General features: G+C 67.0%; 1 protein-coding gene across 1 annotated transcript; it reads right to left on the reverse strand.

Annotated features, from left to right (window-relative positions):
• Positions 1-141: 141 nt before the first annotated feature.
• On the reverse strand, positions 142-20,788 carry ATP6V1B1 (ATPase H+ transporting V1 subunit B1; the record flags this gene model as incomplete). Its single annotated transcript, XM_082315245.1, has 14 exons — positions 142-308; positions 417-546; positions 1,075-1,179; positions 1,377-1,459; positions 1,782-1,932; positions 2,465-2,588; positions 3,412-3,509; positions 3,686-3,787; positions 4,679-4,818; positions 5,176-5,253; positions 7,203-7,296; positions 8,683-8,781; positions 11,286-11,341; positions 20,686-20,788. 14 exons carry the CDS (start codon positions 20,786-20,788, stop codon positions 142-144), a joined length of 1,530 nt encoding a protein of 509 aa, XP_082171371.1.
• Between the last annotated feature and the right edge of the window lie 2,570 nt (positions 20,789-23,358).

Raw genomic sequence — 23,358 nt, forward strand, 5'->3', positions numbered from 1 at the left:
GGGACGCCGGTGCCGAGGACCCCCAGCCCTCGGCGCCCTCCCGGCAGCCAACCCCGGCCAGCCCCACCGAGGGACCTCTGGATGGGCCACAGAGGTTTTGGGGAAGGCGAGGCGGCTCCCCAAAGCCCAGAGGTGGGGGATTCAGAGGGCCGTGCTGGCCGGCCCCTGGCCCGACGCCGCGGCCTCGCGCGGGTAGTACTCGGCCAGGATGCTCTCGGGGATGCGCTTCAGCAGCTGCTTGGGGAAGATGCGCAGCAGCTGCCAGCCGATGTCCAGGGACTCGAAGATGCTCCGGTTCTCGTAGGGACCTGGGAAGAGACGCAGGCAAAGGGAGGTGCCGGAGCGGGGAGATGCTGGGGGTTTGGTCCCCAAACCCCCTCCCGGCTCCGGGGCTGGGGTCCGGCCGCCCGCCTCACCCTGGGTGATGAACTGCTTCTCGAACTTCTGCAGGAACTCCAGGTAGAGCAGGTCGTCGGACGAGAGGGCCTCTTCCCCCACCACCGCCTTCATCGCCTGCACATCCTTCCCGATGGCGTAGCAGGCGTACTGTGGGCCGGCAGGGCGTCAGGACAGACGGACGCTCCACGCAACCCGCCGGGCAGGCAGAGCGGGGGCGGCGGCGGCTGAGGGACCGACGCCAGCCTTCGCTGCCCCGTTGTGTCACCCTGCGCCTCGGGGACGCCCCGAGCAGGGTCTGCGTGCCCGGGCTCGGCCTGTGTGCCCAGGCACCTCTCAAAGCCCTCTGCTCTCGGCAGCGGCCACGATTATATACAATTATATTATATATAATAATATATGCTGCAGGGAAAAAAGCCTGCTTGCTGTCAGCCCTGGCTTATGGCGGCAGGACAAGCTACAGCTCTGCCCCGGCTTTGGGGCTCCGCACCTCCTGGACTTCCCAGGGCAAAGCATCCCACCCCTTACCCCAACTCCCCCTCCCGTCCAGGGGGTGCCGAAAATAAGTGCTCGAGTCTGTCAGGGCCAAGGGCAGCAAGATCTCCAGCCCAAGCAGAGGGAGGAGGGCTTCGAAGTGAGAAAGGACCCCGCTCCCCGCTCCCTGTCATCGTCCCTTACCAGCTGGTTGGAGACATCCCCGTGGTCCTTCCTGGTCATACCCTCCCCGATGGCCGACTTCATCAGGCGGGAGAGGGAGGGCAGGACGTTGATGGGGGGGTAGATCTGCAGGGCGAGAGGGACCCCCGCCACCTTCGCCTGCTGCCGGCCACCCCCCGTGCAGGCAAGGGGACGCTGCCCTCAGTTCGGGCTCCCCCCTGCGCCCAGCACCCCTCGGTTGGCTTCCAGCCCCATGCGATTCCGGCGGGGATCCGTCCCCGTTCCGCTCTGGCACGGGGCCGGGAAGGGACATGGGGACGAACCTGCCTGTTGTGGAGCTGCCGGTCAACGTAGATCTGCCCCTCGGTGATGAAGCCCGTCAGGTCGGGGATGGGGTGGGTGATGTCTGGGGAGAGGCAGGGCGGTGTGAGCCCCGAAAGCGTGTCCGGCTGCACCAGCACCCCAAGCCCGGGTCCTCCCCAACCATGTCCTTTGGCTGACACCCAGCACTCTGCTCCGGCTCAGGGGGCCAGAGGGATGACACGGGGGGAAAAATAACCCTAAAGCATCCCAGCAAGCTTTGCTACCCCGACGGATCCCATGAGCTCCCCCAAAACTTGCTAAAACAAAGCAATTTGGCATTTCCCAGCCTGGTGGTTTCCAGGTGCGGGCACAGCAGCAGCACCGCACACCCCACGGGGACCCCTGTGCCCCCCGGGGCCGCTGACCGTCGTTGGGCATGGTCAGGATGGGGATCTGCGTGATGGAGCCGTTCCTGCCCTCCACGCGCCCGGCCCGCTCGTAGATGGTGGCCAGGTCGGTGTACATGTAGCCGGGGAAGCCGCGGCGGCCGGGCACCTCCTCCCTGGCTGCCGACACCTGCGGGATGGGGGGGCTGCAGTGAGCGCTGGAGGGGGCTCAAGCACCCCCAGCACCCCCAGCACCCTCACCCTGAGCATTGCAGGCACCCTGAGCACCCCAAGTATCCTAGGCACCCCCAGCACCCGGGGCATCCCAAGTACCCTAAGTATCCTGGGCACCCCAAGCACCCTGGGCACCCTGAGCATCGCAGGCACCCCAGGCATCCCCAGCACCCTGAGCATTGCAGGCACCCCAAGCACCCCAAGTATCCTGGCCACCCTGAGCACCCTGGGCACCCCAAGTATCCTGGGCACCCCCAGCACCCCAGGCACCCCAGGCATCCCAAGTACCCCAAGTATACTGGGCACCCCCAACACCCTGGGCATCCCAGGCACCCCGAGTATCCTGGGCACCCCAAGCACCCCCAGCACCCTAGGAACCCCAGGTATCCTGGGCACCCTGGCCACCGCGGCACCCCAACAGGGCAGTCCTCATCCCCTGCCACACAGGGGAGGACACAGGGGACCGATCCCGGGGGACGGGCGCTGACCTCCCGCAGGGCCTCGGCGTAGGAGCTCATGTCGGTCAGGATCACCAGCACGTGCTTCTCGCACTGGTAGGCGAGGAACTCGGCGGTGGTCAGGGCCAGGCGGGGGGTTATGATCCGCTCGATCCTGCGAGGGGGACAGGGTGGGCACCCCCAGGTCCCAGTTCCCCCCGCAGAGCATCCCTGGAGCCCGGCGGGCTCTCGGGGTCCCCGAGTTGGGACTGAGCAATGGCCGGGGAGGAGGAGGAGGGAGGCACCCGCTGCCCGCCCAGGGCATCGGCTGCCAGCTGCTGCGGGAAGGGATGGGGACCCAAAAGCTGGCCAGGTTCGGTGCCACCTCCCCTGCCTGTTTGCTGCCTGCTGGCCAGAACCCAGGATGGCTGCCTCAGCCCCACCAAGGGGGGTCCCCCAGCCCTGCCCAGGGGTCCCCCAGCCCCACCAAGGGGGTCCCCCAGCCCGGCAGCATGCGGGGCAGGGCACACATGGGTGCAGCTCAGCGTGTGCCAGCCGAGCCCAGCCTGCACGCACCCCCCTGCACCCCCAGGGTGCCCCTCACTGGGCCATGCTGGAGGCTGCTCCCCGTCCCAGCACCAGGGCAGGTTTGGGGGGCGCCAGGAGGGCACATGGAGGAACCCGAGGGACTCAGCACCGTGCAGGATGGGAGGGGGCTCCCCATGCTTCTGCAGCCCCCTCTCTGCTGCTCAGGGCAGGGCTCGCCGTGCCCAGGAGCGGGGCTGGTCCCCGGGGAGCAGAGGGACCCACAGCCTTTGGGGTTCCTGTGCACGGCACGACCCTAAAGACCCCCAGCTGCACCCAGCAGCAGCCTCTGCACCTCCATCCACCCAAGATGGATCAGGTACTCAGTGGGGAGGGAGAAGGAGGAAAGAAGAAGGAGGAGGAAAGAAGGAGGAGGAGGAGAGCCACGTGCCGGAGCCACGGGGCTGACTCACGTGGGGTCGTTGGCCAGGTTGAGGAAGAGGCACACGTTCTCCATGGAGCCGTTCTCCTCGAAGTCCGACTTGAAGAAGCGAGCTGTCTCCATGTTCACCTGCCCACGTGGGAGGAGAGGCCGGTCAGCGGGAGCGGGGCAGCTTCATGCATGGGGAAACTGAGGCAGGCGAGGAGGCGGCAGCAAGGCTGCCTGCACGTCCCGTGCTATCTGGGCTCGCCGTCAGCAGGCGTTGCCGAGGTCGGCTGGGCTGTCCCATCCCGGCACCGACTCACCCCCATGGCAGCGAAGACGATGGCAAAGTTGTCCTCGTGGTAGTCCACCACGTCCTTGGACTTCTTCACCAGGCCGGCCTGCCGGCAGATCTGCGCGGCAATCTGCAGCGGGACAGGGACAGGCGGGCAGCACGGGGCCAGCGCCCACGGCCAAGTCCCCCCAGAGGGGCCACAGCCCTCCTGGGGAGCAGGATACGGCCCCCACGGCAGCGAGGGGCAGGGGATGGAGATGGGAGAAACGGGAACCAGCACAGGAGAGAGCAGCCCAGCACGGGCACCGGCAGCCCCAGCTGCCCACCCGGCCCACGGGTGGGTACGCGGCCCCGTGGGGCGAGGGGAAGCGGGGTCTCCCCCGCCCCAGCCAGCCGTGCCCCCTCGCCGTGACACAGCGCCCGTCGTGCCGGGCCCCGCCGCGACAGTGGTCACCCTCCTCTGTCGCTCCCGATCTGTCAGGGCCGGTTTTCCGTCCCATCGCATCACCGTCTGCGCGGGGGGGGCCGGGGCGGTGCTGCCCATCCACCGCGCCGGTGCGCCCGTGGATCAGGCTGGTATTTCCAGCACCCGGCACGACCGCACTCGCGGGGCCACGGTGGGGTCTGTGGCTCCCCACCCCGCGGGCTCGCGCACCCCACATCAGCCCAGATCCCCTCTCCTCCCAGCGCAGCTCTGGCGTAGTGGGGTTTGTTTTATCCCCTTGCTGTGCAGATGGGGAAACTGAGGCACGAGGCAACGTGAGCTTCCCTTCTCCTGCGTGCAGCAAGCCCATCACCCTGCGTGGCTGGGGGGGTCGGGGAACACAACAGACACCCCGAAAGTTTGGTCTGGCCCATCACGGTGAGCAGAGCACAGCAGGGAGAGGAGGAGCAATGCAGGAGATGGGCTCCAGCCCTCCCAACTCCCCTGTGCTGCCTCCTCCATCCTCCTCCTCCTGCTGCCGGGGCTGTGCCAGGGGCTCGGCACCCCGCAGGGACCCGCCACCCCACAGGGACCCACCTCGTTGTGGGGGAGACCGGCAGCAGAGAAGATGGGGATCTTCTGGCCCCGGGCAATGCTGTTCATCACGTCGATGGGCGAGAGCCCGGTCTGGATCATCTCCTCGGGGTAGATGCGGCCGTGGGGGTTGATGGGCTGGCCTGGAGCGGGAAAGGGAATGAGGCACCCGCGGGGCACCCCGAAACGGAGGAGTTGCCTCCATTGGTGCTAAAAATGAGGCCCGGGCTTCTGGAGCGAAGGAAGAAGCAGCAGTGCAGCCACCCCACACGAGCCCTGGGGTGGGACGGGTTCACCAGGCACCACCCCTGCACCCATATCCCCACCCAGGGCACCCCAATGGGGATGGATGGACCCCCCGGGGCCCCGGGGTGGGGGCGGCACCGCGGGGCCGCTCTGGCCATCAGGGCACGGTGTCGGCCCCAGATGCCGGGCTGCCCCCAAGACCCTCCGGCATCGCAAAGGAGCTGGCAAAGCAACGCCGTGCCCAGAGCCGTCACCGTTAATGTCCAGGAAGTCCTCGGCCATCACCGGGGGACCGCTGTCGATGGGCTTGGCAGAGCCGTTGAACACCCGACCTGCAAGGAGAGAGCTGCTGGAGGCCAGGGAGGGCGAGCCAGCCTGGTGCAGGGCCCTGCGAGCAGGCAGCTGCCTGTCCCGTGGCTCCGGGGCAGGGTTTCCATCCCGCTCCCAGTCCCCTGTGCGGGTGCAGGCAGCCCAGGGACAGGCAGCAGTGCTTCCACCCCAGCCACGGGGAAACCCGGGAAATGGAGAGCACCCATGGGTGGCACAGGGCATCCCAGCGGCCCTGGGTGTCCCATGGGGGATGGGTGAGGAGCAGAGGACTTTGCACCCAGGGTGGCCGTAGGCACCCCCAGCCTGGGCGTTGTGTCCCCCAGCCCCCCGTGCCGGGGGACGAGGCGTCCCCATGTCACTGCACAGGGTGAGCAGGCAGCGTGGCACCACAGCCCGCAGGGTAGGGATGCCAGCACACGGGGCCAGGTCCCCAGAGACCCCCCCCCCCGCGCCATCCAAGCCACCCACCGTCACCTCCCCCTTGGGGTCCCCAGGTCCCGTGTAGGCGGGATGACACCAAGACCCCCCCACGCCAGCCCCGGGGGGGTACGAGGCTCCCGGAGAGCCGTTGCATCGCTGTTCATGCTCAGCCTCATCGAGCGGCTCCGAGCCGCGGGATCGATAGTGGCAAAGCCGGCGCGCTGGCCACGCCAGCCCCCCCGGCACCCCCGCGTGCCGCTGTGCCCCTATGGGACCGCGTTCTGGTCCCCGACGGGGCCGGGGAGGCATCGCCGTTGTCAGAGCAGATCAAGCTGATGGCGGGGCCGGGGCGCGGGAGCACGGAGCATGAAAGGTCAGTAACCTTGGCGCTCGCTGGGCACCCACGTCTCGCCGGCGCGCAGCGGCTTAATTCAGCGCCGCGGCACAAAGAGCGGCGGAGGGGAGGGAAGGGGCGATGCAGGCCAGCACCCGGGGGACCCCGGCCCAGCTTGGGGGGGAGGAAGGGGAAACCACCCCCCGAGCCCGATGGACTCTGCGCACCCCTGCCCGGGCCCTCTCCCCTCCCAGGGGACTCATGCCCGGACCCCGCATGGGGACAAGGGGACCCTGCCTGGGAAAGGAGCCGGGGGCTCCCTGCCCGCTGCCGGGGAGCCGGGACCTGTCCGGCCGTCACCGCGCGCTGCCGTACCGCGCTCGACACCTGCCCCCTCCCAGGCAGGCTGCCCTTTACCGCTGCCCTTTGCAGGCAGGGCTCTGGCCGGGTTTCGCGCTGCGGGCAGAGACGGGAAGGAGATTGCAGGAGACACGCGGCCCGCGATCGGGGAGCGATACCGTGCGTCAGCGGAGGTCCCTCTGCCGGGACCCCAAGCGACCGCCGTCACCGGCTGTGACCCCTGCGAGCCCTCGGGGCCGCTTTGGGGGCTGTAGGACCCTCAGGAGCCTCTGACACGGCTGGGGGGGGGCCAAGGGCCTGGGGCTGGGCTCGAACGGCCCCCGGGGAGGCTGCTTGGGGCCATGGGGGTCTGCCAGCACCCGGCTCTGCCCGGGGGGTGTCCCCATGGGGACAGGGGTGGCCGGTCCCCCTGCGCATCCCCACGCCTGGCCACATCTCAGGGCTCAGCACGGACGGGGAAGATGCTGGGCAGCCCCAGCCCTCCTAAGGTCGAGGTAATAAGAACGCTAACAGCACGACCACGGGCTGAAGTTCACCTGTCCTCACCTGGGAAACCTTTTCCCAGTCCAGCCCAAGCTTTTTCTCCTGGGATAACTGGGCAGAGTGGGCCCAGGGGCATGTTTTCGCCCTGTACGAGGGTGACCATCACCACCCCTCCACGCTGGATGTGACCCTCCCAGGACCGGAGGGCACCCAGGGGTGTGCTCAGCCCCCGGGCAGCAGCAAAGCTAAACCCCAAGACCCCAACACCCCCAAACCGCCTGTCCCCCAGCGCCCGGGTTACCCCAACATCCACGCACCGAGATGTGCCGGGGCTCAGCGGCGGGCTGCACTTACCCAGCATGTCCTCAGAAACCGGGGTCCGGAGGATGTCCCCGGTAAACTCGCAGGAGGTCTTCTTGGCGTCGATCCCAGATGTTCCTTCAAACACCTGCGGAGACCCCGGGGCAAGAGGCGGGCGGGTGGCAATTAGTGGGGATTAGCGGGCGCAGAGGGCCGGGGGGCTCGGGCTCTCTGCGGGGAGGTGCCGTGATCCGCGTTCACCCGAAAAACCCGTCAGGGAGAGGTGATAAAAGAGGGGGAGAAACCCTGGGGTTAAGAAAACTCCCTTCCGAGGGGCTTTGGCTCGGGGGGAGCAGGGGAGGGGGGCCACGCTCTCATTAATGCCTCGGGCAGGGCAGGGCAACCAAAGGCATTTTGATGGGTATAATATTTGACACCGTTTGTATTAATTAACCTCCAGATCGCTGCTTTAATTAGAGCCGTGCGGCCCCTGGGAGAAGGGCCGGCTTGGGAAGGCCGGGGGCACCGGGCTGGCGGGGATGCGGGCAGGCAGGAGGGCAGGGGGCGGCCGCAGCACCTGGGTGCGCGTGGGTGCGCGCAGGCCAGCCCCTGGCAAAGCTGCTGCTGCAAAAGGCTCCTTTTTTCCCCTTTTTTTCCCCTATTTTTCCCCTCCCGAGGCTGACTCCCTAATAGGATTAAAAGGGCGCTGCAGAGGTCTGGGCGGCATTAGAGGAGCGAGGTTTGGCGGCTCGCCAGCCAGATCCCAGCCAGGCCGAGCCCTGGGCTGGCTGATTAGGGGGGGACCCTGGCTAATTGGGCAGGACAGCCCCAAACGGCCCCGGTGGTGGCGGTGAAACCCCACTGCTTGGCTGCCCCGGTGGGGGGGGGGGGGCAGCCTGCCCGCTCCGGGCACCCCAGGAACCCGCTGCCCACCCCGCTCCCGGCCCCGCTGGGGGCTGGGGGCCGTGGGGCGATGGCAGGAGGGTCCTAAGTTTTCCTTACGAGGCAGCCCAGGGAGGCCAAGGGGGAGAATGGGGGGGCTGAGGGATGGGGGGTCCCGAGGAGGCTGCGGCATGACCCAGACGGGCTCAGCCTGGCAGGGAGACGGCGGGGGGACCTGGGTGGGCAGCGCGGGCGACGGGCACAGCAGGACGGAGACCCAGCACGGGGTCGTGCCCGCGTCTGGCCCCTCCATTCTGCTGAACTTCTGCAGACGACGTCATTTTGGATTTGGCACCCGGAGGCTCCTGCCCTGAGCTGTTGGCACCAGGGCTGGCACGGGTACCAGCTCCATCCCTGCCGGTGCCACACCGCCAGCCCAGGGACCACGGGCCAGCAAGGAACCGTGCCGTCGGACGCTGCCCATCCCAGGACACCGGTCCTGCAGCCTGCCGTGCTGGGAGAGCTGGGGCAAGAGCCCGGCAGGGCCCTGCCGGCCACCGCTGGAGGGGGACAGAGCCCCGGGACGCAGCCCCAGGCCACGCAGCGCCTGCACGTCCCCCGTCCCGCCACGTCCCCGCCGCGCTGGGCTCACCTGGACGATGGCTTTGGAGCCCATCACCTCCAGGACCTGCCCGCTGCGGCTGGTGCCGTTGGGCAGCATGAAGTTCACGATCTCGGCATACTGGGCAAACTGTAGGGACAGGGTCAGGGTGAGATGGGTGGGGGGGCTCCTCTCTCCTGGCTGTGGCACTGCTCCGTGCCTCAGTTTCCCCAGCGTTGTGGGGTGCCCCCCTTCCCCTGAGGGTGCTCTCAGACACACCGGGCTCCCCAGAGCCTGGTAACGAAGGAATGCAAACCCCTTTCCCTACCAGCAGACAGATTTATCGCCTGCATAAAGCAGAGAGCCTGCCAAAGCGCATCCACAGCCCTGGATAAACCCCCCCGAGTTGGCGGCACCCCTCGGGGACCCCCCATGGCCAGACCCCGTGGGACAGAGCAGCACGGGCTGCCCGCGCCGCCGGATCCCCCGTAATCCCCCCGAGCTGTGACAGGTTAAGTCAGGGGTGACACAGCCACCACCTCGCATCGGCCAAGCCGAGCCGGCGCGGGCAGAGGGGCGAGCGGGACCCAGCACCCATGGGTGGCAAGGGCTGCAGCCCCCCCAGGGACACCGACCAACCTCCCCCGCCCCCCCACCCAGCCGGGACCCCCGGGGTGGATGGAGGGGGCTTTTCTGCAGCCCCTTGGCTGAGGGACACGTCCTGCTCTGGGGACAAGGTCCAAGGGGGGGTCACTCCATGAGCCCCCCTGCCCAGCCCTGCCCCCCCAGCACACTCTGTGCTCTCTTCCTCCTCCTCCTCCTCACTCCCAGCCACTGGGGCTGGCTCCGGCACTGTGAACTTTGGACTTTAATTCTCCTATAAAGACCTTTGCATAAAGGACAACAAAGCGAAGGAAACACCCGCCACGGTCTGGCTCTTTAATTGAGCTTATTAATTTCCGTCCTGCCAGGCTGGGCGTGAAAGGGGCCATAGAAACGAGCCACCGGCCAACAAAGCCCCTCGGAGGGTCCCGGCTGGCCGCCCCGCGGGGATGCCGAGTCGCCCAGCGCCCACCCAAGTGAACCCAGCGCCTGCTCCGGGAGCAGGGACCAGCAGGGTGCCACCAAGGTGCCACCAGGTTGCTGGGAGATGGGCTGAGCTGGGGTCTGTGCTGTGGCCTCGCTCAGACCTGGCTCCTGGACAGGGGGGGACAAGGGACAGGAGCCGGAGCTCGGGCAGGGGCACAGGGGACAGGAGCTGGGGCAGGGGCACAGGGGACAGGAGCTGGGGCAGGGGCAGGGGCACAGGGGACAGGAGCTGGGGCAGGGGCACAGGGGACAGGAGCCGGAGCTCAGGCAGGGGCACAGGGGACAGGGGACAGGAGCCAGAGCTCAGGCAGGGGCACAGGGGACAGGAGCCGGAGCTGGAGCTCAGGCAGGGGCACAGGGGACAGGGGACAGGAGCCGGAGCTCGGGTAGGGGCACAGGGGCACAGGGGACAGGAGCCGGAGCTCGGGCAGGGGCACAGGGGCACAGGGGACAGGAGCCGGAGCCAGAGCTCGGGCAGGGGCACAGGGGACAGGGGACAGGAGCCGGAGCTCAGGCAGGGGCACAGGGGACAGGAGCTGGGGCAGGGGCACAGGGGACAGGGGACAGGAGCCGGAGCTCAGCAGGGGCACAGGGGACAGGAGCCGGAGCTCGGGTAGGGGCACAGGGGACAGGGGACAGGAGCCGGAGCTCGGGTAGGGGCACAGGGGACAGGAGCTGGAGCTGGAGCTCGGGCAGGGGCACAGGGGACAGGGGACAGGAGCCGGAGCCAGAGCTCGGGCAGGGGCACAGGGGACAGGGGACAGGAGCCGGAGCTCAGGCAGGGGCACAGGGGACAGGAGCTGGGGCAGGGGCACAGGGGACAGGAGCTGGAGCTCGGGCAGGGGGACAGGGGACAGGAGCCGGAGCTCAGCAGGGGCACAGGGGACAGGAGCCGGAGCTCGGGTAGGGGCACAGGGGACAGGGGACAGGAGCCGGAGCTCGGGTAGGGGCACAGGGGACAGGAGCTGGAGCTGGAGCTCGGGCAGGGGCACAGGGGACAGGGGACAGGAGCCGGAGCTCAGCAGGGGCACAGGGGACAGGAGCCGGAGCTTGGGCAGGGGCACAGGAGCTGGGGCAGGGGCACAGGGGACAGGGGACAGGAGCTGGAGCTGGGGCAGGGGCACAGGGGACAAGGGACAGCAGGTGCCTGGGTGCAGGGGGACACGGGGCAAGCGCAGGGTGCCAGGCAGAGCGCACACAGGGCCACCCGTACGCCGACGCGCATCCCCACGCCCGTGCCCACGCAAGCAGGCACGCTTGCACGCCCACACGCGTGTGCAGGCTGGCACACGGGCTCTGCTGCCGGCCGTGTCCAGAGGAGGGAGCTCGGAGCCGGCTGACGGACCCCGGAGAGGAGGGGACAGCCCAGGGGACAGGGGACACGGGACAGGGGACACGGGACAGGGGACACGGGACAGGGGACAGGCTCCCCCATTGCACCCTCCCTGCCCTGGGAGGGGATCTGGCAGCCAGGCCCAGGCAGGGACAGCACGGTGGTCCCCACACAGCCCAAGGTGACACCGTCGAGGGGTCCCCTTGTCACCCGCCGGGAGACGGGGTCCTACCTTCACGTTGTCCAGCACCACCAGGGGCCCGTTGACACCGCACACCGTCCTGTAGGCTGGGGGGAAAGGACACACCGTCAGCCCCCGGCACCGCCACCCCCAGACCACGGGCGCCGGGGGGCCGCGGCCTCGGCGGGGCAGGATCCGTCCCACCCCAGCGCCATCCAGTCCTGCCATCCCATTCCATACCCCAGCTACGGGCCAAGCGACTGGCGGCGGCTGCACTGGAGACCCAGAACCTCCATCCTGCAGGAAACGTCGCCTTTACGAAATTAATTTCATTTCAGCGCATATAAAACATTTAAATAGAAATAAACGTGCAGAAAGGAACGACGTTTAAAGCCAGGAGTGCAGCAGCCCACCCCAGCCAGCAAACTGAAAGACTCTCTGCAAGTCAGTATTTTCCCTTTCCAAGGACAATTTTTCATTACACCAAGATTTTGCTTTAAAAAAAAGAAAAATAACAAACCTTTTTGTGGAAAAAATATATGAACAAGTCGCAAGAGCCAGACCCTGCCCAGGCAGAGCCGGGCTCGGGGCCGCAGGCAGCGCAGATGGGGGGTGGGGGGTGGTTTCCACCCCAAAACGGGCCGTCACCCCCTGCTTTCTCCCACCGCCGGACCCCCCTCACCCGGGGAGACCCTAGAGCCTCCCCTGTCCCCACCCAGACCACAACGGACACCAGTTCGCGCCCCCCGCCACTGCCCCGCACCAAATGCTGCCTGCGACACGATTAAGGCAGGATTAGGCCCGTGTCCCCCCACCACCATGGCATGGCTCTGCTCCACGGCGGCTACTTGCCATCGTGCCCGGTGACAGCGCAGCAGCTGGCCCAGGGGACGCTTCGCCTTCCCGAGGTGCCCCCACGTGCTGGGCAGGGATGCCACAACCGGAGACGCTGCAACCGGCAGTTTTTGGAGCCGGGATGAGCAATGTCCCCCCCGTCCCCAGCTTCCCTGGCTCAAACGCCACCCCGAGCAGCACCAGGAGAGCTCGCCAGCCTTGGGCAAGCCCATCTCAGTGGCATGGGTGCCCAAGCGAGGTGGCACCACAACCCGGTGACCTGCTGGCTGCTCCAGTAGCTCCTGCAGGTCCCAGCTCCCTTCCCAGCAGGGCATCCCCATCTCACCAGGCTTTTCCCCATCCACGCCACCTCCACAGCAGCCTCTGCCCCATTCGCTCCAGCAGATCCTCCACCATCGCCCGCACACCCTGCCCGCAGCCAGACAGCTCCTCCTCCAAAAACCACGGCCACGAGCAGAGACAGCAGCCCTGGCACCATGCGATGGGCACAGCCTTGCCATCTCCCGCTGCCCTTCTGCCTTCGCTTGCCTTCAGCCAGCAGCAGAGCTGCCCTTGCACCCCGGCGGTCACCCCTTGTCCCCAGGGGACACCCCGGGATGGACAACCCCAGCTGGATGCTGCCGAGCAGGAGGAGCTTTCGGGGCCACCCTTGGCAAGGCGAGGTCTGAGCACCCAGCCTGGTCCTGCCTGCAGGGTGGCACTGCCCGGCTGCCATAGGGTGCTGGCCTGGGACCCCGGGGTTCAGGATGAGACCTCAGGGCACTGGGCACTCGCACAGCGCTGCGTTCGGGCGAGGAACGAGGGGCTGGGGAGGCAATTTCTCCAAAGTGACTACGAAGACCCTAGGGATAAGCGCGGCGCAGGGACGTCAAGCACAGGGATGACGAGCGGGGATGAAGCCATGCATGAGCCCAGCGAGGGGACGCAGAGGTCCCCGAGGCCGGGGAGAGCCAGGGTTGGGAGCAGCTTCCCAGGCGAGTGCAGGTGCCGGGGAACCGATCCGGCTCAAAGCCGCGCCTTGATCATTTTACCGATGTGTCAAACACCGTAACGCCTGCCATGGCAGGGCCTGGCTTTGCTGACCCCGCCGGGCCCTTTCATCCCTCTGCCCTCTCTTCTCACACCGGGTTCTCTGATTTACTCATGATCCTAATAGGATTGGAGAGGCCGGGCCAGCTGGCGAGCTCGCCGGCCTCCCTCCTGCCAGCTGCGGGGATGGGTGGTCCATGCCACGGCAGCGGGATGCGGGTCCCCGCGCCGCAGCACCCATGCTGCCCTCCTCCTGATGCTGGCACCGGCGCAGCTCCCTGGGTGCAGGAGCCGGCCCCGCGTGTGCTCAGCAGCCCAGCCCGACCAGCCCGGGGAACCCCAGTTCTGGGGGTCGGGTCCCGTTTGCCCCTTGCTGGCCACATCCCACGCCGGGGAGCACCCATCCCTGGCCACCGCGGCACAACCGGGCCCCAGCGTCCCCCTTCCCTCACCTGGTCTGTGCCCCGGTGCAGACGCTGGCGGTGCCAGTAATCCCTGCCATTTTTGCAATTAGCCTTCTCCCCGTTACCCAATTACGCCCAGTTCCTGCTGGTCGCCCATTCAGCAACCTGGGAGGCTGGCACGCCGCGAGCCGGCTCTCCACCACCAGCCTCCCCGCCTTTTGTCTCCTTTATTCCCAAAGTGACCATTCTGCCTTTTATTTCCCCTTCCGACTCCTTCACAAATATCCGCCGCCTCGCCTGCTTCCCTTCCCCCGGGAGGTTTTGTTGGGCTCTTTTCTTCTCTCCCCCCGTCTCCCCTGCAGCCCCAGCTGTTGCGGAGCCCCCCACGTGGAACAGGGCCACGGGGCTCGTCCCTCTGCCCCCAGCACGGTGTCCGCGGCGCAGCCCCGGTGGCCGCCAGCCGCCTCGGGACCCTCCTGGCTTCCCTCCCACCGCATGGGGATGTCTTCTCCCACCAAGGGCATCGGACCCTTTGGCGGCAGTGCTTGGTGCCCTATGGTTGTGATACTGGATCATCAGCCAAGCTCTCTGCCTGTCCATCCATCCATCCATCTACCCATCCATCCTTCCATCCAGCTCTGCATGCATGCATGCATCCATCTACTCACCTTCCTATGCTTCCATGCATGCATATACCCATCCATCTACCCATCCAGCTCTGCATGCATGCATGCATGCATCCATCTACCCACCTTCCCATCCTTCCATCCACCTACCCATCCATCCATCCAGCTCTGCATGCATGCATGCATGCATCCATCTACCCACCTTCCCATCCTTCCATGCATGCATCTATCCATCCATCCATCTACCCATCCATCCAGCTCTGCATGCATGCATCCATCCATCCACCCACCCATCCTTCCACCCACCCACCTTTAAATAACATATATACTCATATATTTGCCCTCCAGCCACCACTCAGGGAGGGAAGCACCATTCCTCTCATTTCCTCGGGGGAAACTGAGGCAGGGAAGGCCCCCCCCAGCCCAGACCCGCAGGGGTCCCTGGCAGCGCTGGCTCTCCCGCAGGCTCCTCTCCGACCACACCAGTCTGTTTGCAAAGGAGCTGCCCTCCGCTGTCACCGGACCCCCTTGCTCCCCCACCACACCTTCGTTTTGGGGATGGGTTTTAGGGTGGTGGCAACACCACCAGCATCCCCAGGAGGGAGGGAAAAATGTGACCCAGGGGTCTGGGCTTGGCCACAAAGCCCTGCAACATCACCTCCAATGCTGGTGACAATTTGGGCTTGCTCTCGGAGTCACGGCATGGGGAGGGGGGGCAGGGACCTCTGGAGATCTTCTGGTCCAAGCCCTGCTCAAGCAGGGTCCCCTGGAGCTGCTCTGGGGGTGCGGGGGGTGAAGATCTCCAGGGATGGAGATCCCACAGCCCTGGCAGCCCGGCCCGGCGCTCGGCCTCCTTCCCAGCGAGAGAAGGCTTTTTGGGGATTGGGCCTTCAGAGGATGCATGGATGGATGGATGGACGGACAGACAGCCAGACTCGGTCACGGAGAAACGAATAGGGGGCTGATAAAAGATGTTGCTCCACGATTCCCTGTTCTTCACCGTTTCCACTGAAAAGCCCCTTACAAAACTCCCACAGGGGCTTCGCCTCGCCAGCCAAGCGGGGGGCTCCCTGCGGGCCCGGCTTGCCTCTCCGTGCCCAAGGAAACCCACGCCCCCGCCGACACCACAAAAAAATTAACCTTGCACAACGGATTTTTCTGCCAAATATTTCATTTTCTACAAAGGAACCCGCACCTCCCGGCTTCACAAACGGGGCAGCCCCAGGGCTTCGCCCCCCAGCCCTGCCCTGGCCGGAGCAAAGCCGGTGCCGGAGCCACCCTGCCCGGCACTTGCCGCATCGCTCCAGCCCGCGCCCGTCTCTGCGGTGCAAAGGGCTCTATCGCAACAGAGAAGGAAATCGCGACAGTAACGCCAAGTGACAGCCCACCAGAGGGGTTCAGGGCTGGGGGGATGGAGGAGGAGGAGGAGAGGGTCGGGGAGGGACGGGGCAGAGGAGGGGAGCCCCTGCTACCGGAAAGCACTAATTCAGATAATTAAGATGTTGAGCTGTTATGAACAAGCGGGGGGAGGAGCGGCGGGGTGGGTGGGCTGCGGCGGCCGCCGGGCCAGGAGGCTGCCGGGGGGCACGGCCGGGAGCGGGGGAGACACGGGAGGCAGGGGGAGAGGGGCCAAGAGAAAAGAAAAGTCTTTCAACCTGGCCTTTCCACACCCCCAGCCCCAAATTCACAGCTCCTGTCAGATGCAATCTCCGTTAGCCCTGACGCTCACGCACTACTGACCACGGCGGCGGCCGGAGCGGGGGGAAAGGGCCCCCGTGACAAAGAGGACCCGACCCAACTACACCCGCCGCTAATTGCTCCCACGCACCCGCCCCGCTCGCCCCGGCCCCCTGCCCCTGCCCGGGCATCCCCCGGCCCCGACACACGCCTTAGGGCTCTGCTCCAAAGTGCTCCGGACCTCCGGAGGGGCCGCTGGTCCCAGGACCTGCCGTCGACCGCGGCGAGGGGATGGATGCAGCCCCGGCTCTGGCCTCCTCCAGCCCCGGCCACGGCGTGGAAGCTGGCGGAAAACTGCCCAGGGTATTACCTTCTCCGCAGAAGCGATCGAGGCTGATTTTGGATAAATTTGGTGCCTGCCCGCTGATGGCCAGCTTGGCCTCTAGGACGGGGCGCGCAGCGGGCGACGCGCATCCCCGCTCAGCGCCCGAGGGGCTTTGCACATCCCCTACCCCAAATCACAGACCCGGGGGTCGCACGCAGCCGCCGCAGCCTCTGACGGCCTCTCCCGTCTCCAGCCCCAGGTGCAGGCTGAAGCACGGGAGGGAGCGGGCTGAAGGGGAGCCGAGCTGGAGCACAGAAACGGGCCTCAAATAGCCCCCAACCCCCCAGACCTCTTCCCCCAGCCCAGGCGGCACCGGGACGGGTCTCCGGCGTCCCCCAGCTCACACCCGGCACCCCACGGCAACGGGCACCCGTGGGGCAGAGGGGTCTGGGTGTGCTGAGCACAAGGCACCGGGTGGCCATGGGCTGCTCTGGACCAGGCTGGATGCATCCCACATCCCTCCTGGATGCCGCTCACCATTTCAGCGCCCGCAAGCCTGGTTTTTAACCAAAATGTTGGGCCTGGCTGATGCTTGCGGTGCCGCAGCCCAGCTTTGGCAACGGGGCATGAATCCGGCCCCGATGGCAACTTTGAGCTCAAAATCCCGCTCAGCCCTGCCTGGCACCGGAGCCGTGGTGGTGACCGATCCTCCGGGCACGGCAGGATCCGCCTGGACGCACCCCCCGGAGCCAAGCTCCGGCATCACCCGACGGCCTCATCCTGCACCGGGTGACCAAGCACGAGCAGCCCAGGGCCATCCTGGGACTTTTCCGACAATCCCTAAGTGACCGCTTTCCCCCTCCGCAACCTGCCCATTGTGCCATGTGTCACTTTGTGCCGCGCTGTCAACCCCACCGGCCTGTCCCAGCCCGTGAAAAGCCCGGCGGGGGGTCACACTCTATGCCACTAATTAGGAGCCGGCGGCCGAGGGTTCCCATACACACCTGCACGTCATGTGAGGAAAGGCAAAGAATGGCAGGACCAGCCGAGCGTGAACCAAACAAGCCAACCCAAGGAAAAAAAAAAAAAAAAGGGAAAAAAAATTGCTGGGCTTGCTGTCGCATTTTCTATCAGACAAAACAGGGCCGGGGGGGCGGGCAGCGAGGAGCTGCCGGACCCCGGCCCCGGGCGGGCGATGCAGGCACCAGCTGGGCTGAGGGCTTTTGAGGGGTGGAGGGGAGGAGATGGCCTCAAGAGGAAAGGAGAAGTGATGGAGAGCAGGGCTGCGGGATTGCACCCTGGCGGGATGGGCCCTGGGGTGCCGGGGGTGCTGCTGGAGGGGCGGGAGGACGGACGGCTCCTGCAACCGGGGGCTGGCAACCAAGGAACAGACACGGGCGGCCTGCCCAGGCTCGGCCGGCGGCAGGACACGGGCACGCGATGGCCGCAGGACACGGGCACGCGATGGCCGCGGCCCCCGCCAGCCCATCGCCAGCCCCGCAGCGGCTGCCGTCTCCTACAGCCACACCAAGGACGGCAGCCGAGCTCTGCTTCCGAGCGCGCCGGCAGCTCCATCGCCGAGGGGGATCTGGTCCGAGGGGAGACCTGCCAGGGTGCCCGGGGCTGGGGGATCTCCCCGGTTCCTCTCCTCCTCCTCCTCCCGTGTCCCCAGCGGGCAACGCCACATCCCAAACGCCACCAGCCACAGCTCCCAAAGGCACCGTCCCCTGCCTGCGGGCAGCCCGGCGCTGGCACCATGCCCGGACCCGGCGCAGAGTCCTGGCAGGAGAGGGGTGTCGCGGCTAACGGGGCGGGTTGGGACGCGGCAGAGGAGAAGCCGAGACGCATCCCACCAAACTCCCCTTCCCGGGCTGCCATTGCGCGGCACAACCGCTGCGGCACTGGGCTTGCTGACAGCGATCTCCTGCTTTCTCCATCCATCCATCCATCTGTCTGTCCGTCCATCCCCTTGCAGCCCAAGCCCTCGAGCCGTTCCCAAGCTGTGCTTAGGAGTTTGCTGCGTTTAAAGCACGCTGCGGGGCTGCGCCAGGCTGCGGGGCAGGGCGCGGGGCACCCCGCTCTGTGCAAGCGGCCCCGAGCCCACGTGCGGGCAGCGGCCCCGAGCCCACGTGCGGGCAGCGGCCTTGTTCGCTGGGTTGTTTTTCATAAAGATGGGTCAAGCCAAAGGCCAGGAGGTGGTAAGTGCTTCTTCCACTCGCTTGTGCTAATGGATTTGCAGCACTGGGAAGCAGCTGCTAATACCTCTCCCGCTTCTCAGGAGAGCTGGCCCCAGCAGAGCAGTGCAGGCAGCGCTCTGCCTGCTCCTGCCAGCCAGCCCTGCCTGCCCACGGCCCTGCTCGGCCCCCCGGCTCCCCCCAGCTCCAGGTGCTGGGCTGGAGCTGGGGATCACGTAGCTGATTCTGTGCCCAGAGCCGCGCTGGGACCCCACGCTGCCGGGGCCCCGGGCCCCCCGCCATGGGGCTGGGGGGAGGCTGTGGCATCGCCGCGGGGCGGGAAGCCGGCGCGGTGGCACACACCAGGGACACACAGCAGTGCCCACGGCGCGCAGACGGCCGTCCCACCCAGACCTGCCCCGCTGCGCCCCGTGGCGTGGCACCGTCCGGGAGCTCAGCCCCACACCTCTTCCCCCCGGCTGAGCGGGGTCTCCGCTACCTCCCCCAGACCCCTCCCAATGTCACCCCCGGGTACAGCCCCAGCTCTCCCGCATTGCCAGGGTCCCTCCTCCTGGCTCCCACCCTCGCCTTCACCACGCAGTGGTTTTGGGGCAGTCCCAAAGGCTCCCTCCCGCTCCGGCACCCACCGCTCCCACCCCTCCAGCTCCGGCCCCAGCACGCAGGGCTGCGGAGCATCGGCTTGTCATGGTCCCGTGCTCCCCACGCACACCTCTCCGACACAGGGTGGTGACGGGACACCCAGGGCAGGACTTTTGTCCCAGCCTGGAGGTGGCTGCTGGGGGGTTTGGCTTTGCAAAGCCAGCCTGGCAAAGCTGGCACTGTCCCTACAGCTCCTGCTGCCAAGTGACGGCGGGGCAAAACACGGCTTCCTCGAAAATAAAAGCACTTGGCCGCCCAGCCCAGCAAACCGCCTCCCATGGGTGCGCAAAGGGCGCGAGAGCCTGTTCCCGCAGGATGCAGCCAGGGAGCCCAGGGGAGGACCCGCCTCTGACGGGACGAGAGGCAGCCCTGCGTCCCCCCCCTGCCCCCAGTGCCCCTCCTGGGGCCAAGGGCTGGCCCTCACCCAGCGCGAACCGGGGCGAAGTCGCCCGCAGGTGGCTGCTCCCGGCCCCGTGTTGACAGCAAACACGGGCGGGCGGCCGGGCCGAGCCGGCTGCGCTCCGCCGCGCCGGGAGGGCGCAGCCAGCACCGTGCCAGCCCGGAGCCACCCGGCTCCGGGTGACGGAGGTGACAGCAAAGCTCCCTTTAGCCGGGAGCGAAGGCAGAAAGGTCACAGCAAACGTCCTTGACGCCTCCGAGCCCGCTGTGCTGCCCGTAGGTCCCGGGGCTGCTGCGAGCGGGGTGCACGGGGGTGGACAGCGCTGCCAGCACCCATGGGTGCAGCGCAGGGGAGCCCCGCACGGCGCACACACAGTCCCTGGCACGTCCCAAGGGAGGACGGGGCCGTCGACCCGATTTGTCCCCCGCTGCGGCGGGTCGGTGCGGGCTCCATCGCCCGGAGGGGCACCCGGTGCACCCCAGCGGGATCAGCCGCAGGCCGGCGCGCACCCCACGGCCCGCGGGGGGCCGGGACACCTTCCCCAGCCCCCGCAGGTGCAGCCGCCGGGATGGGGGGTGACGGCCCCCCGGCCGTCCCCATGCCCTCCCAGAGACCCGCGCAGCCCCTGCGCTCCCTCCGAGGGTCTCGGCAGCGAGGGCAGAACCCCTGCCTGCGGCTGGGGGCACGGAGGGATGGAGCCACCACAGCCCGGATCCCTGCCTGCTCCAGTGCCCCCCACCCATCCCTGCCTGCCCCAGTGCCCCCCACCCATCCCTGCCTGCCCCAGTGTCACCCTGCCTGTCCCAGTGCCCCCCACCCGCCCCTGCCACGTCCCAGTTCCCCTGACTCGTGCCTGCCTGCCCCAGTGCCCCCCACCTGTCCCTGCCACCCCTGCCTGCCCCAGTGTCACCCTGCCTACCCCAGTGCCACCCACCCAGCCCTGCCACCCCTGCCTGGTCCCAGTGTCCCCCACCCACCCTTGCCACCCCAGTGCCACCCACCCACCCCTGCCTGGTCCCAGCGCCCCCCACCTACCCCTGCCACCCCTGCCTGCCCCAGTGTCACCCTCCCCACCGCAGTGTCACCCTCCCTGTCCCTGCCACCCCTGCCTGGTCCCAGTGCCCCCCACCCATCCCCGCCCATCCCAGTGCCCCCCACCCACCAGTCCCCACCCGGTCCCAGTGCCCCCGACCCATCCCCACCCGGTCCCAGTGCCCCCCGCCCACCGGTCCCCGCCCGGTCCCAGCGCCCCCCGCCCACCGGTCCCCGCCCCGGTGCCCCCCCGGTCGCCGCGCACTCACTCAGCCGGGGGCCGCCGCTGTAGTCGCGGGCGGCGGCCAGGGCCTGCTCCCGGGCGGCGGGCAGGGCCGCTGCCGCCGCTGCCTGCACCCTGGCGGCGGCCATGGCCGGGGCTGGGCCCGGGGCCGCGGCCGAGGCTTTTGTACCCCCGCCCCGCCGGCAGCCGGTGCCGGCCCGCCCCGCCCGCGGCGGCTGCGGGCAGCGGGAGGGAGCGGCCCCGGCCGGGCGGGGGGGGCGGGGGGGTGGGATGGGGATAGGGATGGGATGGGATGGGATGGGATGGGATGGGGATGGGGATGGGGATGGGGATGGGATGGGATGGGATGGGATGGGATGGGATGGGATGGGATGGAGATGGGGATGGGGATGGGGATGGGGATGCGGATGGGATAGGGATAGGGATCAGGATGGGGATAAGGGGATGGGATGGGATGGAGATGGGGATGGGGATGGGATGGGATGGGATGGGGATAGGGATGGGGATGGGGATGGGATGGGATGGGGGTAGGGATAAGGGTAGGGATGGGGATAGGGATGGGATGGGGATAGGGATGGGATAGGGAGGGGATCGGGATAGGGATCGGGATAAGGGTAGGGATGGGGATAAGGATGGGATGGGGATAAGGGGATGGGGATAGGGATAAGGGGATGGGGATGGGATGGGGATGGGGATGAGGATAGGGATAGGAATGAGATGGCGATTGGATGGGGATGGGATGGAGATGGGATGGGGATGAGATGGGGATATGGAATGGGGATATGGAATGGGGATAAGGGGATGGGGATATGGGGATAGGGATCAGGGTCATGATGAGGATAGGGATAGGGATAGGGATAGGGATAGGGATAGGGATAGGGATAGGGATAGGGATAGGGATAGGGATAAGGATGGGATGGGGTGGGATGGGATTAGGAGAGAGACAAGGTTGGGGCAGGCGTGGGGACAGGGTGGGGGTAAAGGTGGCATTTGGGGCAGCATTTGGGGCAGGGGGAAGGGTGGGGATGTGTTGGGGGGGCAGGGGAAAGGGTGGGCACCCTTGGGTCTGCACCCCCACCCGCTGCAGGCCCTGGGTGCCGGTGCAGGGGCAGAGCAGGATCGGGCCCGGGCGGGGGGGCTCGTGGCGGGTGCGATGGGCCAGGGGCCGGGCACAAGGCAGCGCTGGGCCTGCTGGGGACAGGGGTCAGGAAGAGCAGGCAACCATGGGCTTCAAAATACCTGCCCGCAAAGCCACCCGCTAAAGGTGGCTGCTACCGGGAGAGCCGCGGCGCGAGCGGCTCAGCCGCGGCTCCCGAAGGCGATGGAGGAGGAGGAGGCAGGCAGGAGGCAGGACATAACTTTTATTAACTATTAGAAACCATAAGAAACCACATTATTCGTTAAAGTTTTACATCCAGTACTTTTTTTTTTTTTTTTTTACTTTTTTCCCCCCACTTGTACAAGTCAGGAGGAGCCGCTGGAGGCGAGCAGAGCGGGGCAGGCGTCCCCGCGGACCCGCCTAACCCCCCGGGACAGCTTCGCTGGGGACGTTGGCTTTGGGAGAAGAAACTTTGGAGAAGCAGCAGCTTTGGATGAGATTTGGGATCTTTGTGAAAGCAGCATTTGGAGTTAAATTTGCGGAAAGGGCTTGCCATTTCATCGCAGGGCAGCCCGGGGCCTCCCTGCCTCGCTTTCCGCCTCTGCGCCTGGCCGCTGAGCAGCAGGAGGGGGATGCAGGAGACCCAGGAGGATGCCCCGAGCTGGGCAAACACACCGGGGACCCCCGAAACCCCCAGGCTTTGGGGGCTCTTTTGAAAATATGACTGGACCTTGCTTTCTCTGAAATGCCCCAAAACCACCTCCACCTGTGAAGGTGCAATGGGGCCACTTCTCCATCAAACCGGGCCCAGGTTCCTCCCAGTGAGCTCAGGGTGGGAGGAACCAGGGTCCCATCGCCTCGTGAAATTCCCGCTCCTGGGAAAAAAGAGGGAAAACCAAAGGAAGACAAGTCCCGGGGAGGTTTGCAGGGCAGGATCCCTCCATATCAGCACAGCCGGGTGGGCACGGCTTCCCCGCTGCCCGCTCTGCCCGCCTCGGCTCACCGGCTTTAAATACCACGTTTGCAGACCGGGGAAGGATGAAGGACGGCAATATAAATATAAATTAAGTGACGAGGGGAAGGGAGAAGGTCGTTGTCCCGTCAAAAATCCAAAACCTCAGTCGAACACGGCAGCGGGGTGGCGGGGTTTGAGCACCCCGGGGCACCAGGAGGATCTGGCAAATACCACGCTTGGGGAGAGGTACGGAGGTGTTGGCAGCGAGCTGTGGTCTGAGCCGGGCCGGGAGAGGGGAGCTCGTCACCGTCAGCCAAACTCTGTCCCTGCTTTCTGCATCCCTGGGCAAGCCCTGCCTCAGTTTCCCCACCTGCGGCTGGGGGGTGCCGACCCCTCCTGAGCTCCGCAGAGCAGCAGGAGACCTAAGGGCTCGCTCCCATAAAGTGCTCCAGAGGTGAGGTGAACAATAAATACTATTTCATAGAAACACTTGATTTAAAGGAAAAATAAAAATCACCGAAACCTTTTCATAAAATCATTTATTTTAAATATTTCCCTGCAAAATCCCAGGAATATGCGGGCCAGCGGCTGCGTCCCCCGTAGGGACCGGTCCCCACGGAGCAGCACCTGGGCGGGGGGCTGCA

This window comes from Platalea leucorodia (assembly GCF_965183815.1).
Source record: "Platalea leucorodia genome assembly, chromosome: 6".
Lineage (NCBI taxonomy): Eukaryota > Metazoa > Chordata > Aves > Pelecaniformes > Threskiornithidae > Platalea > Platalea leucorodia.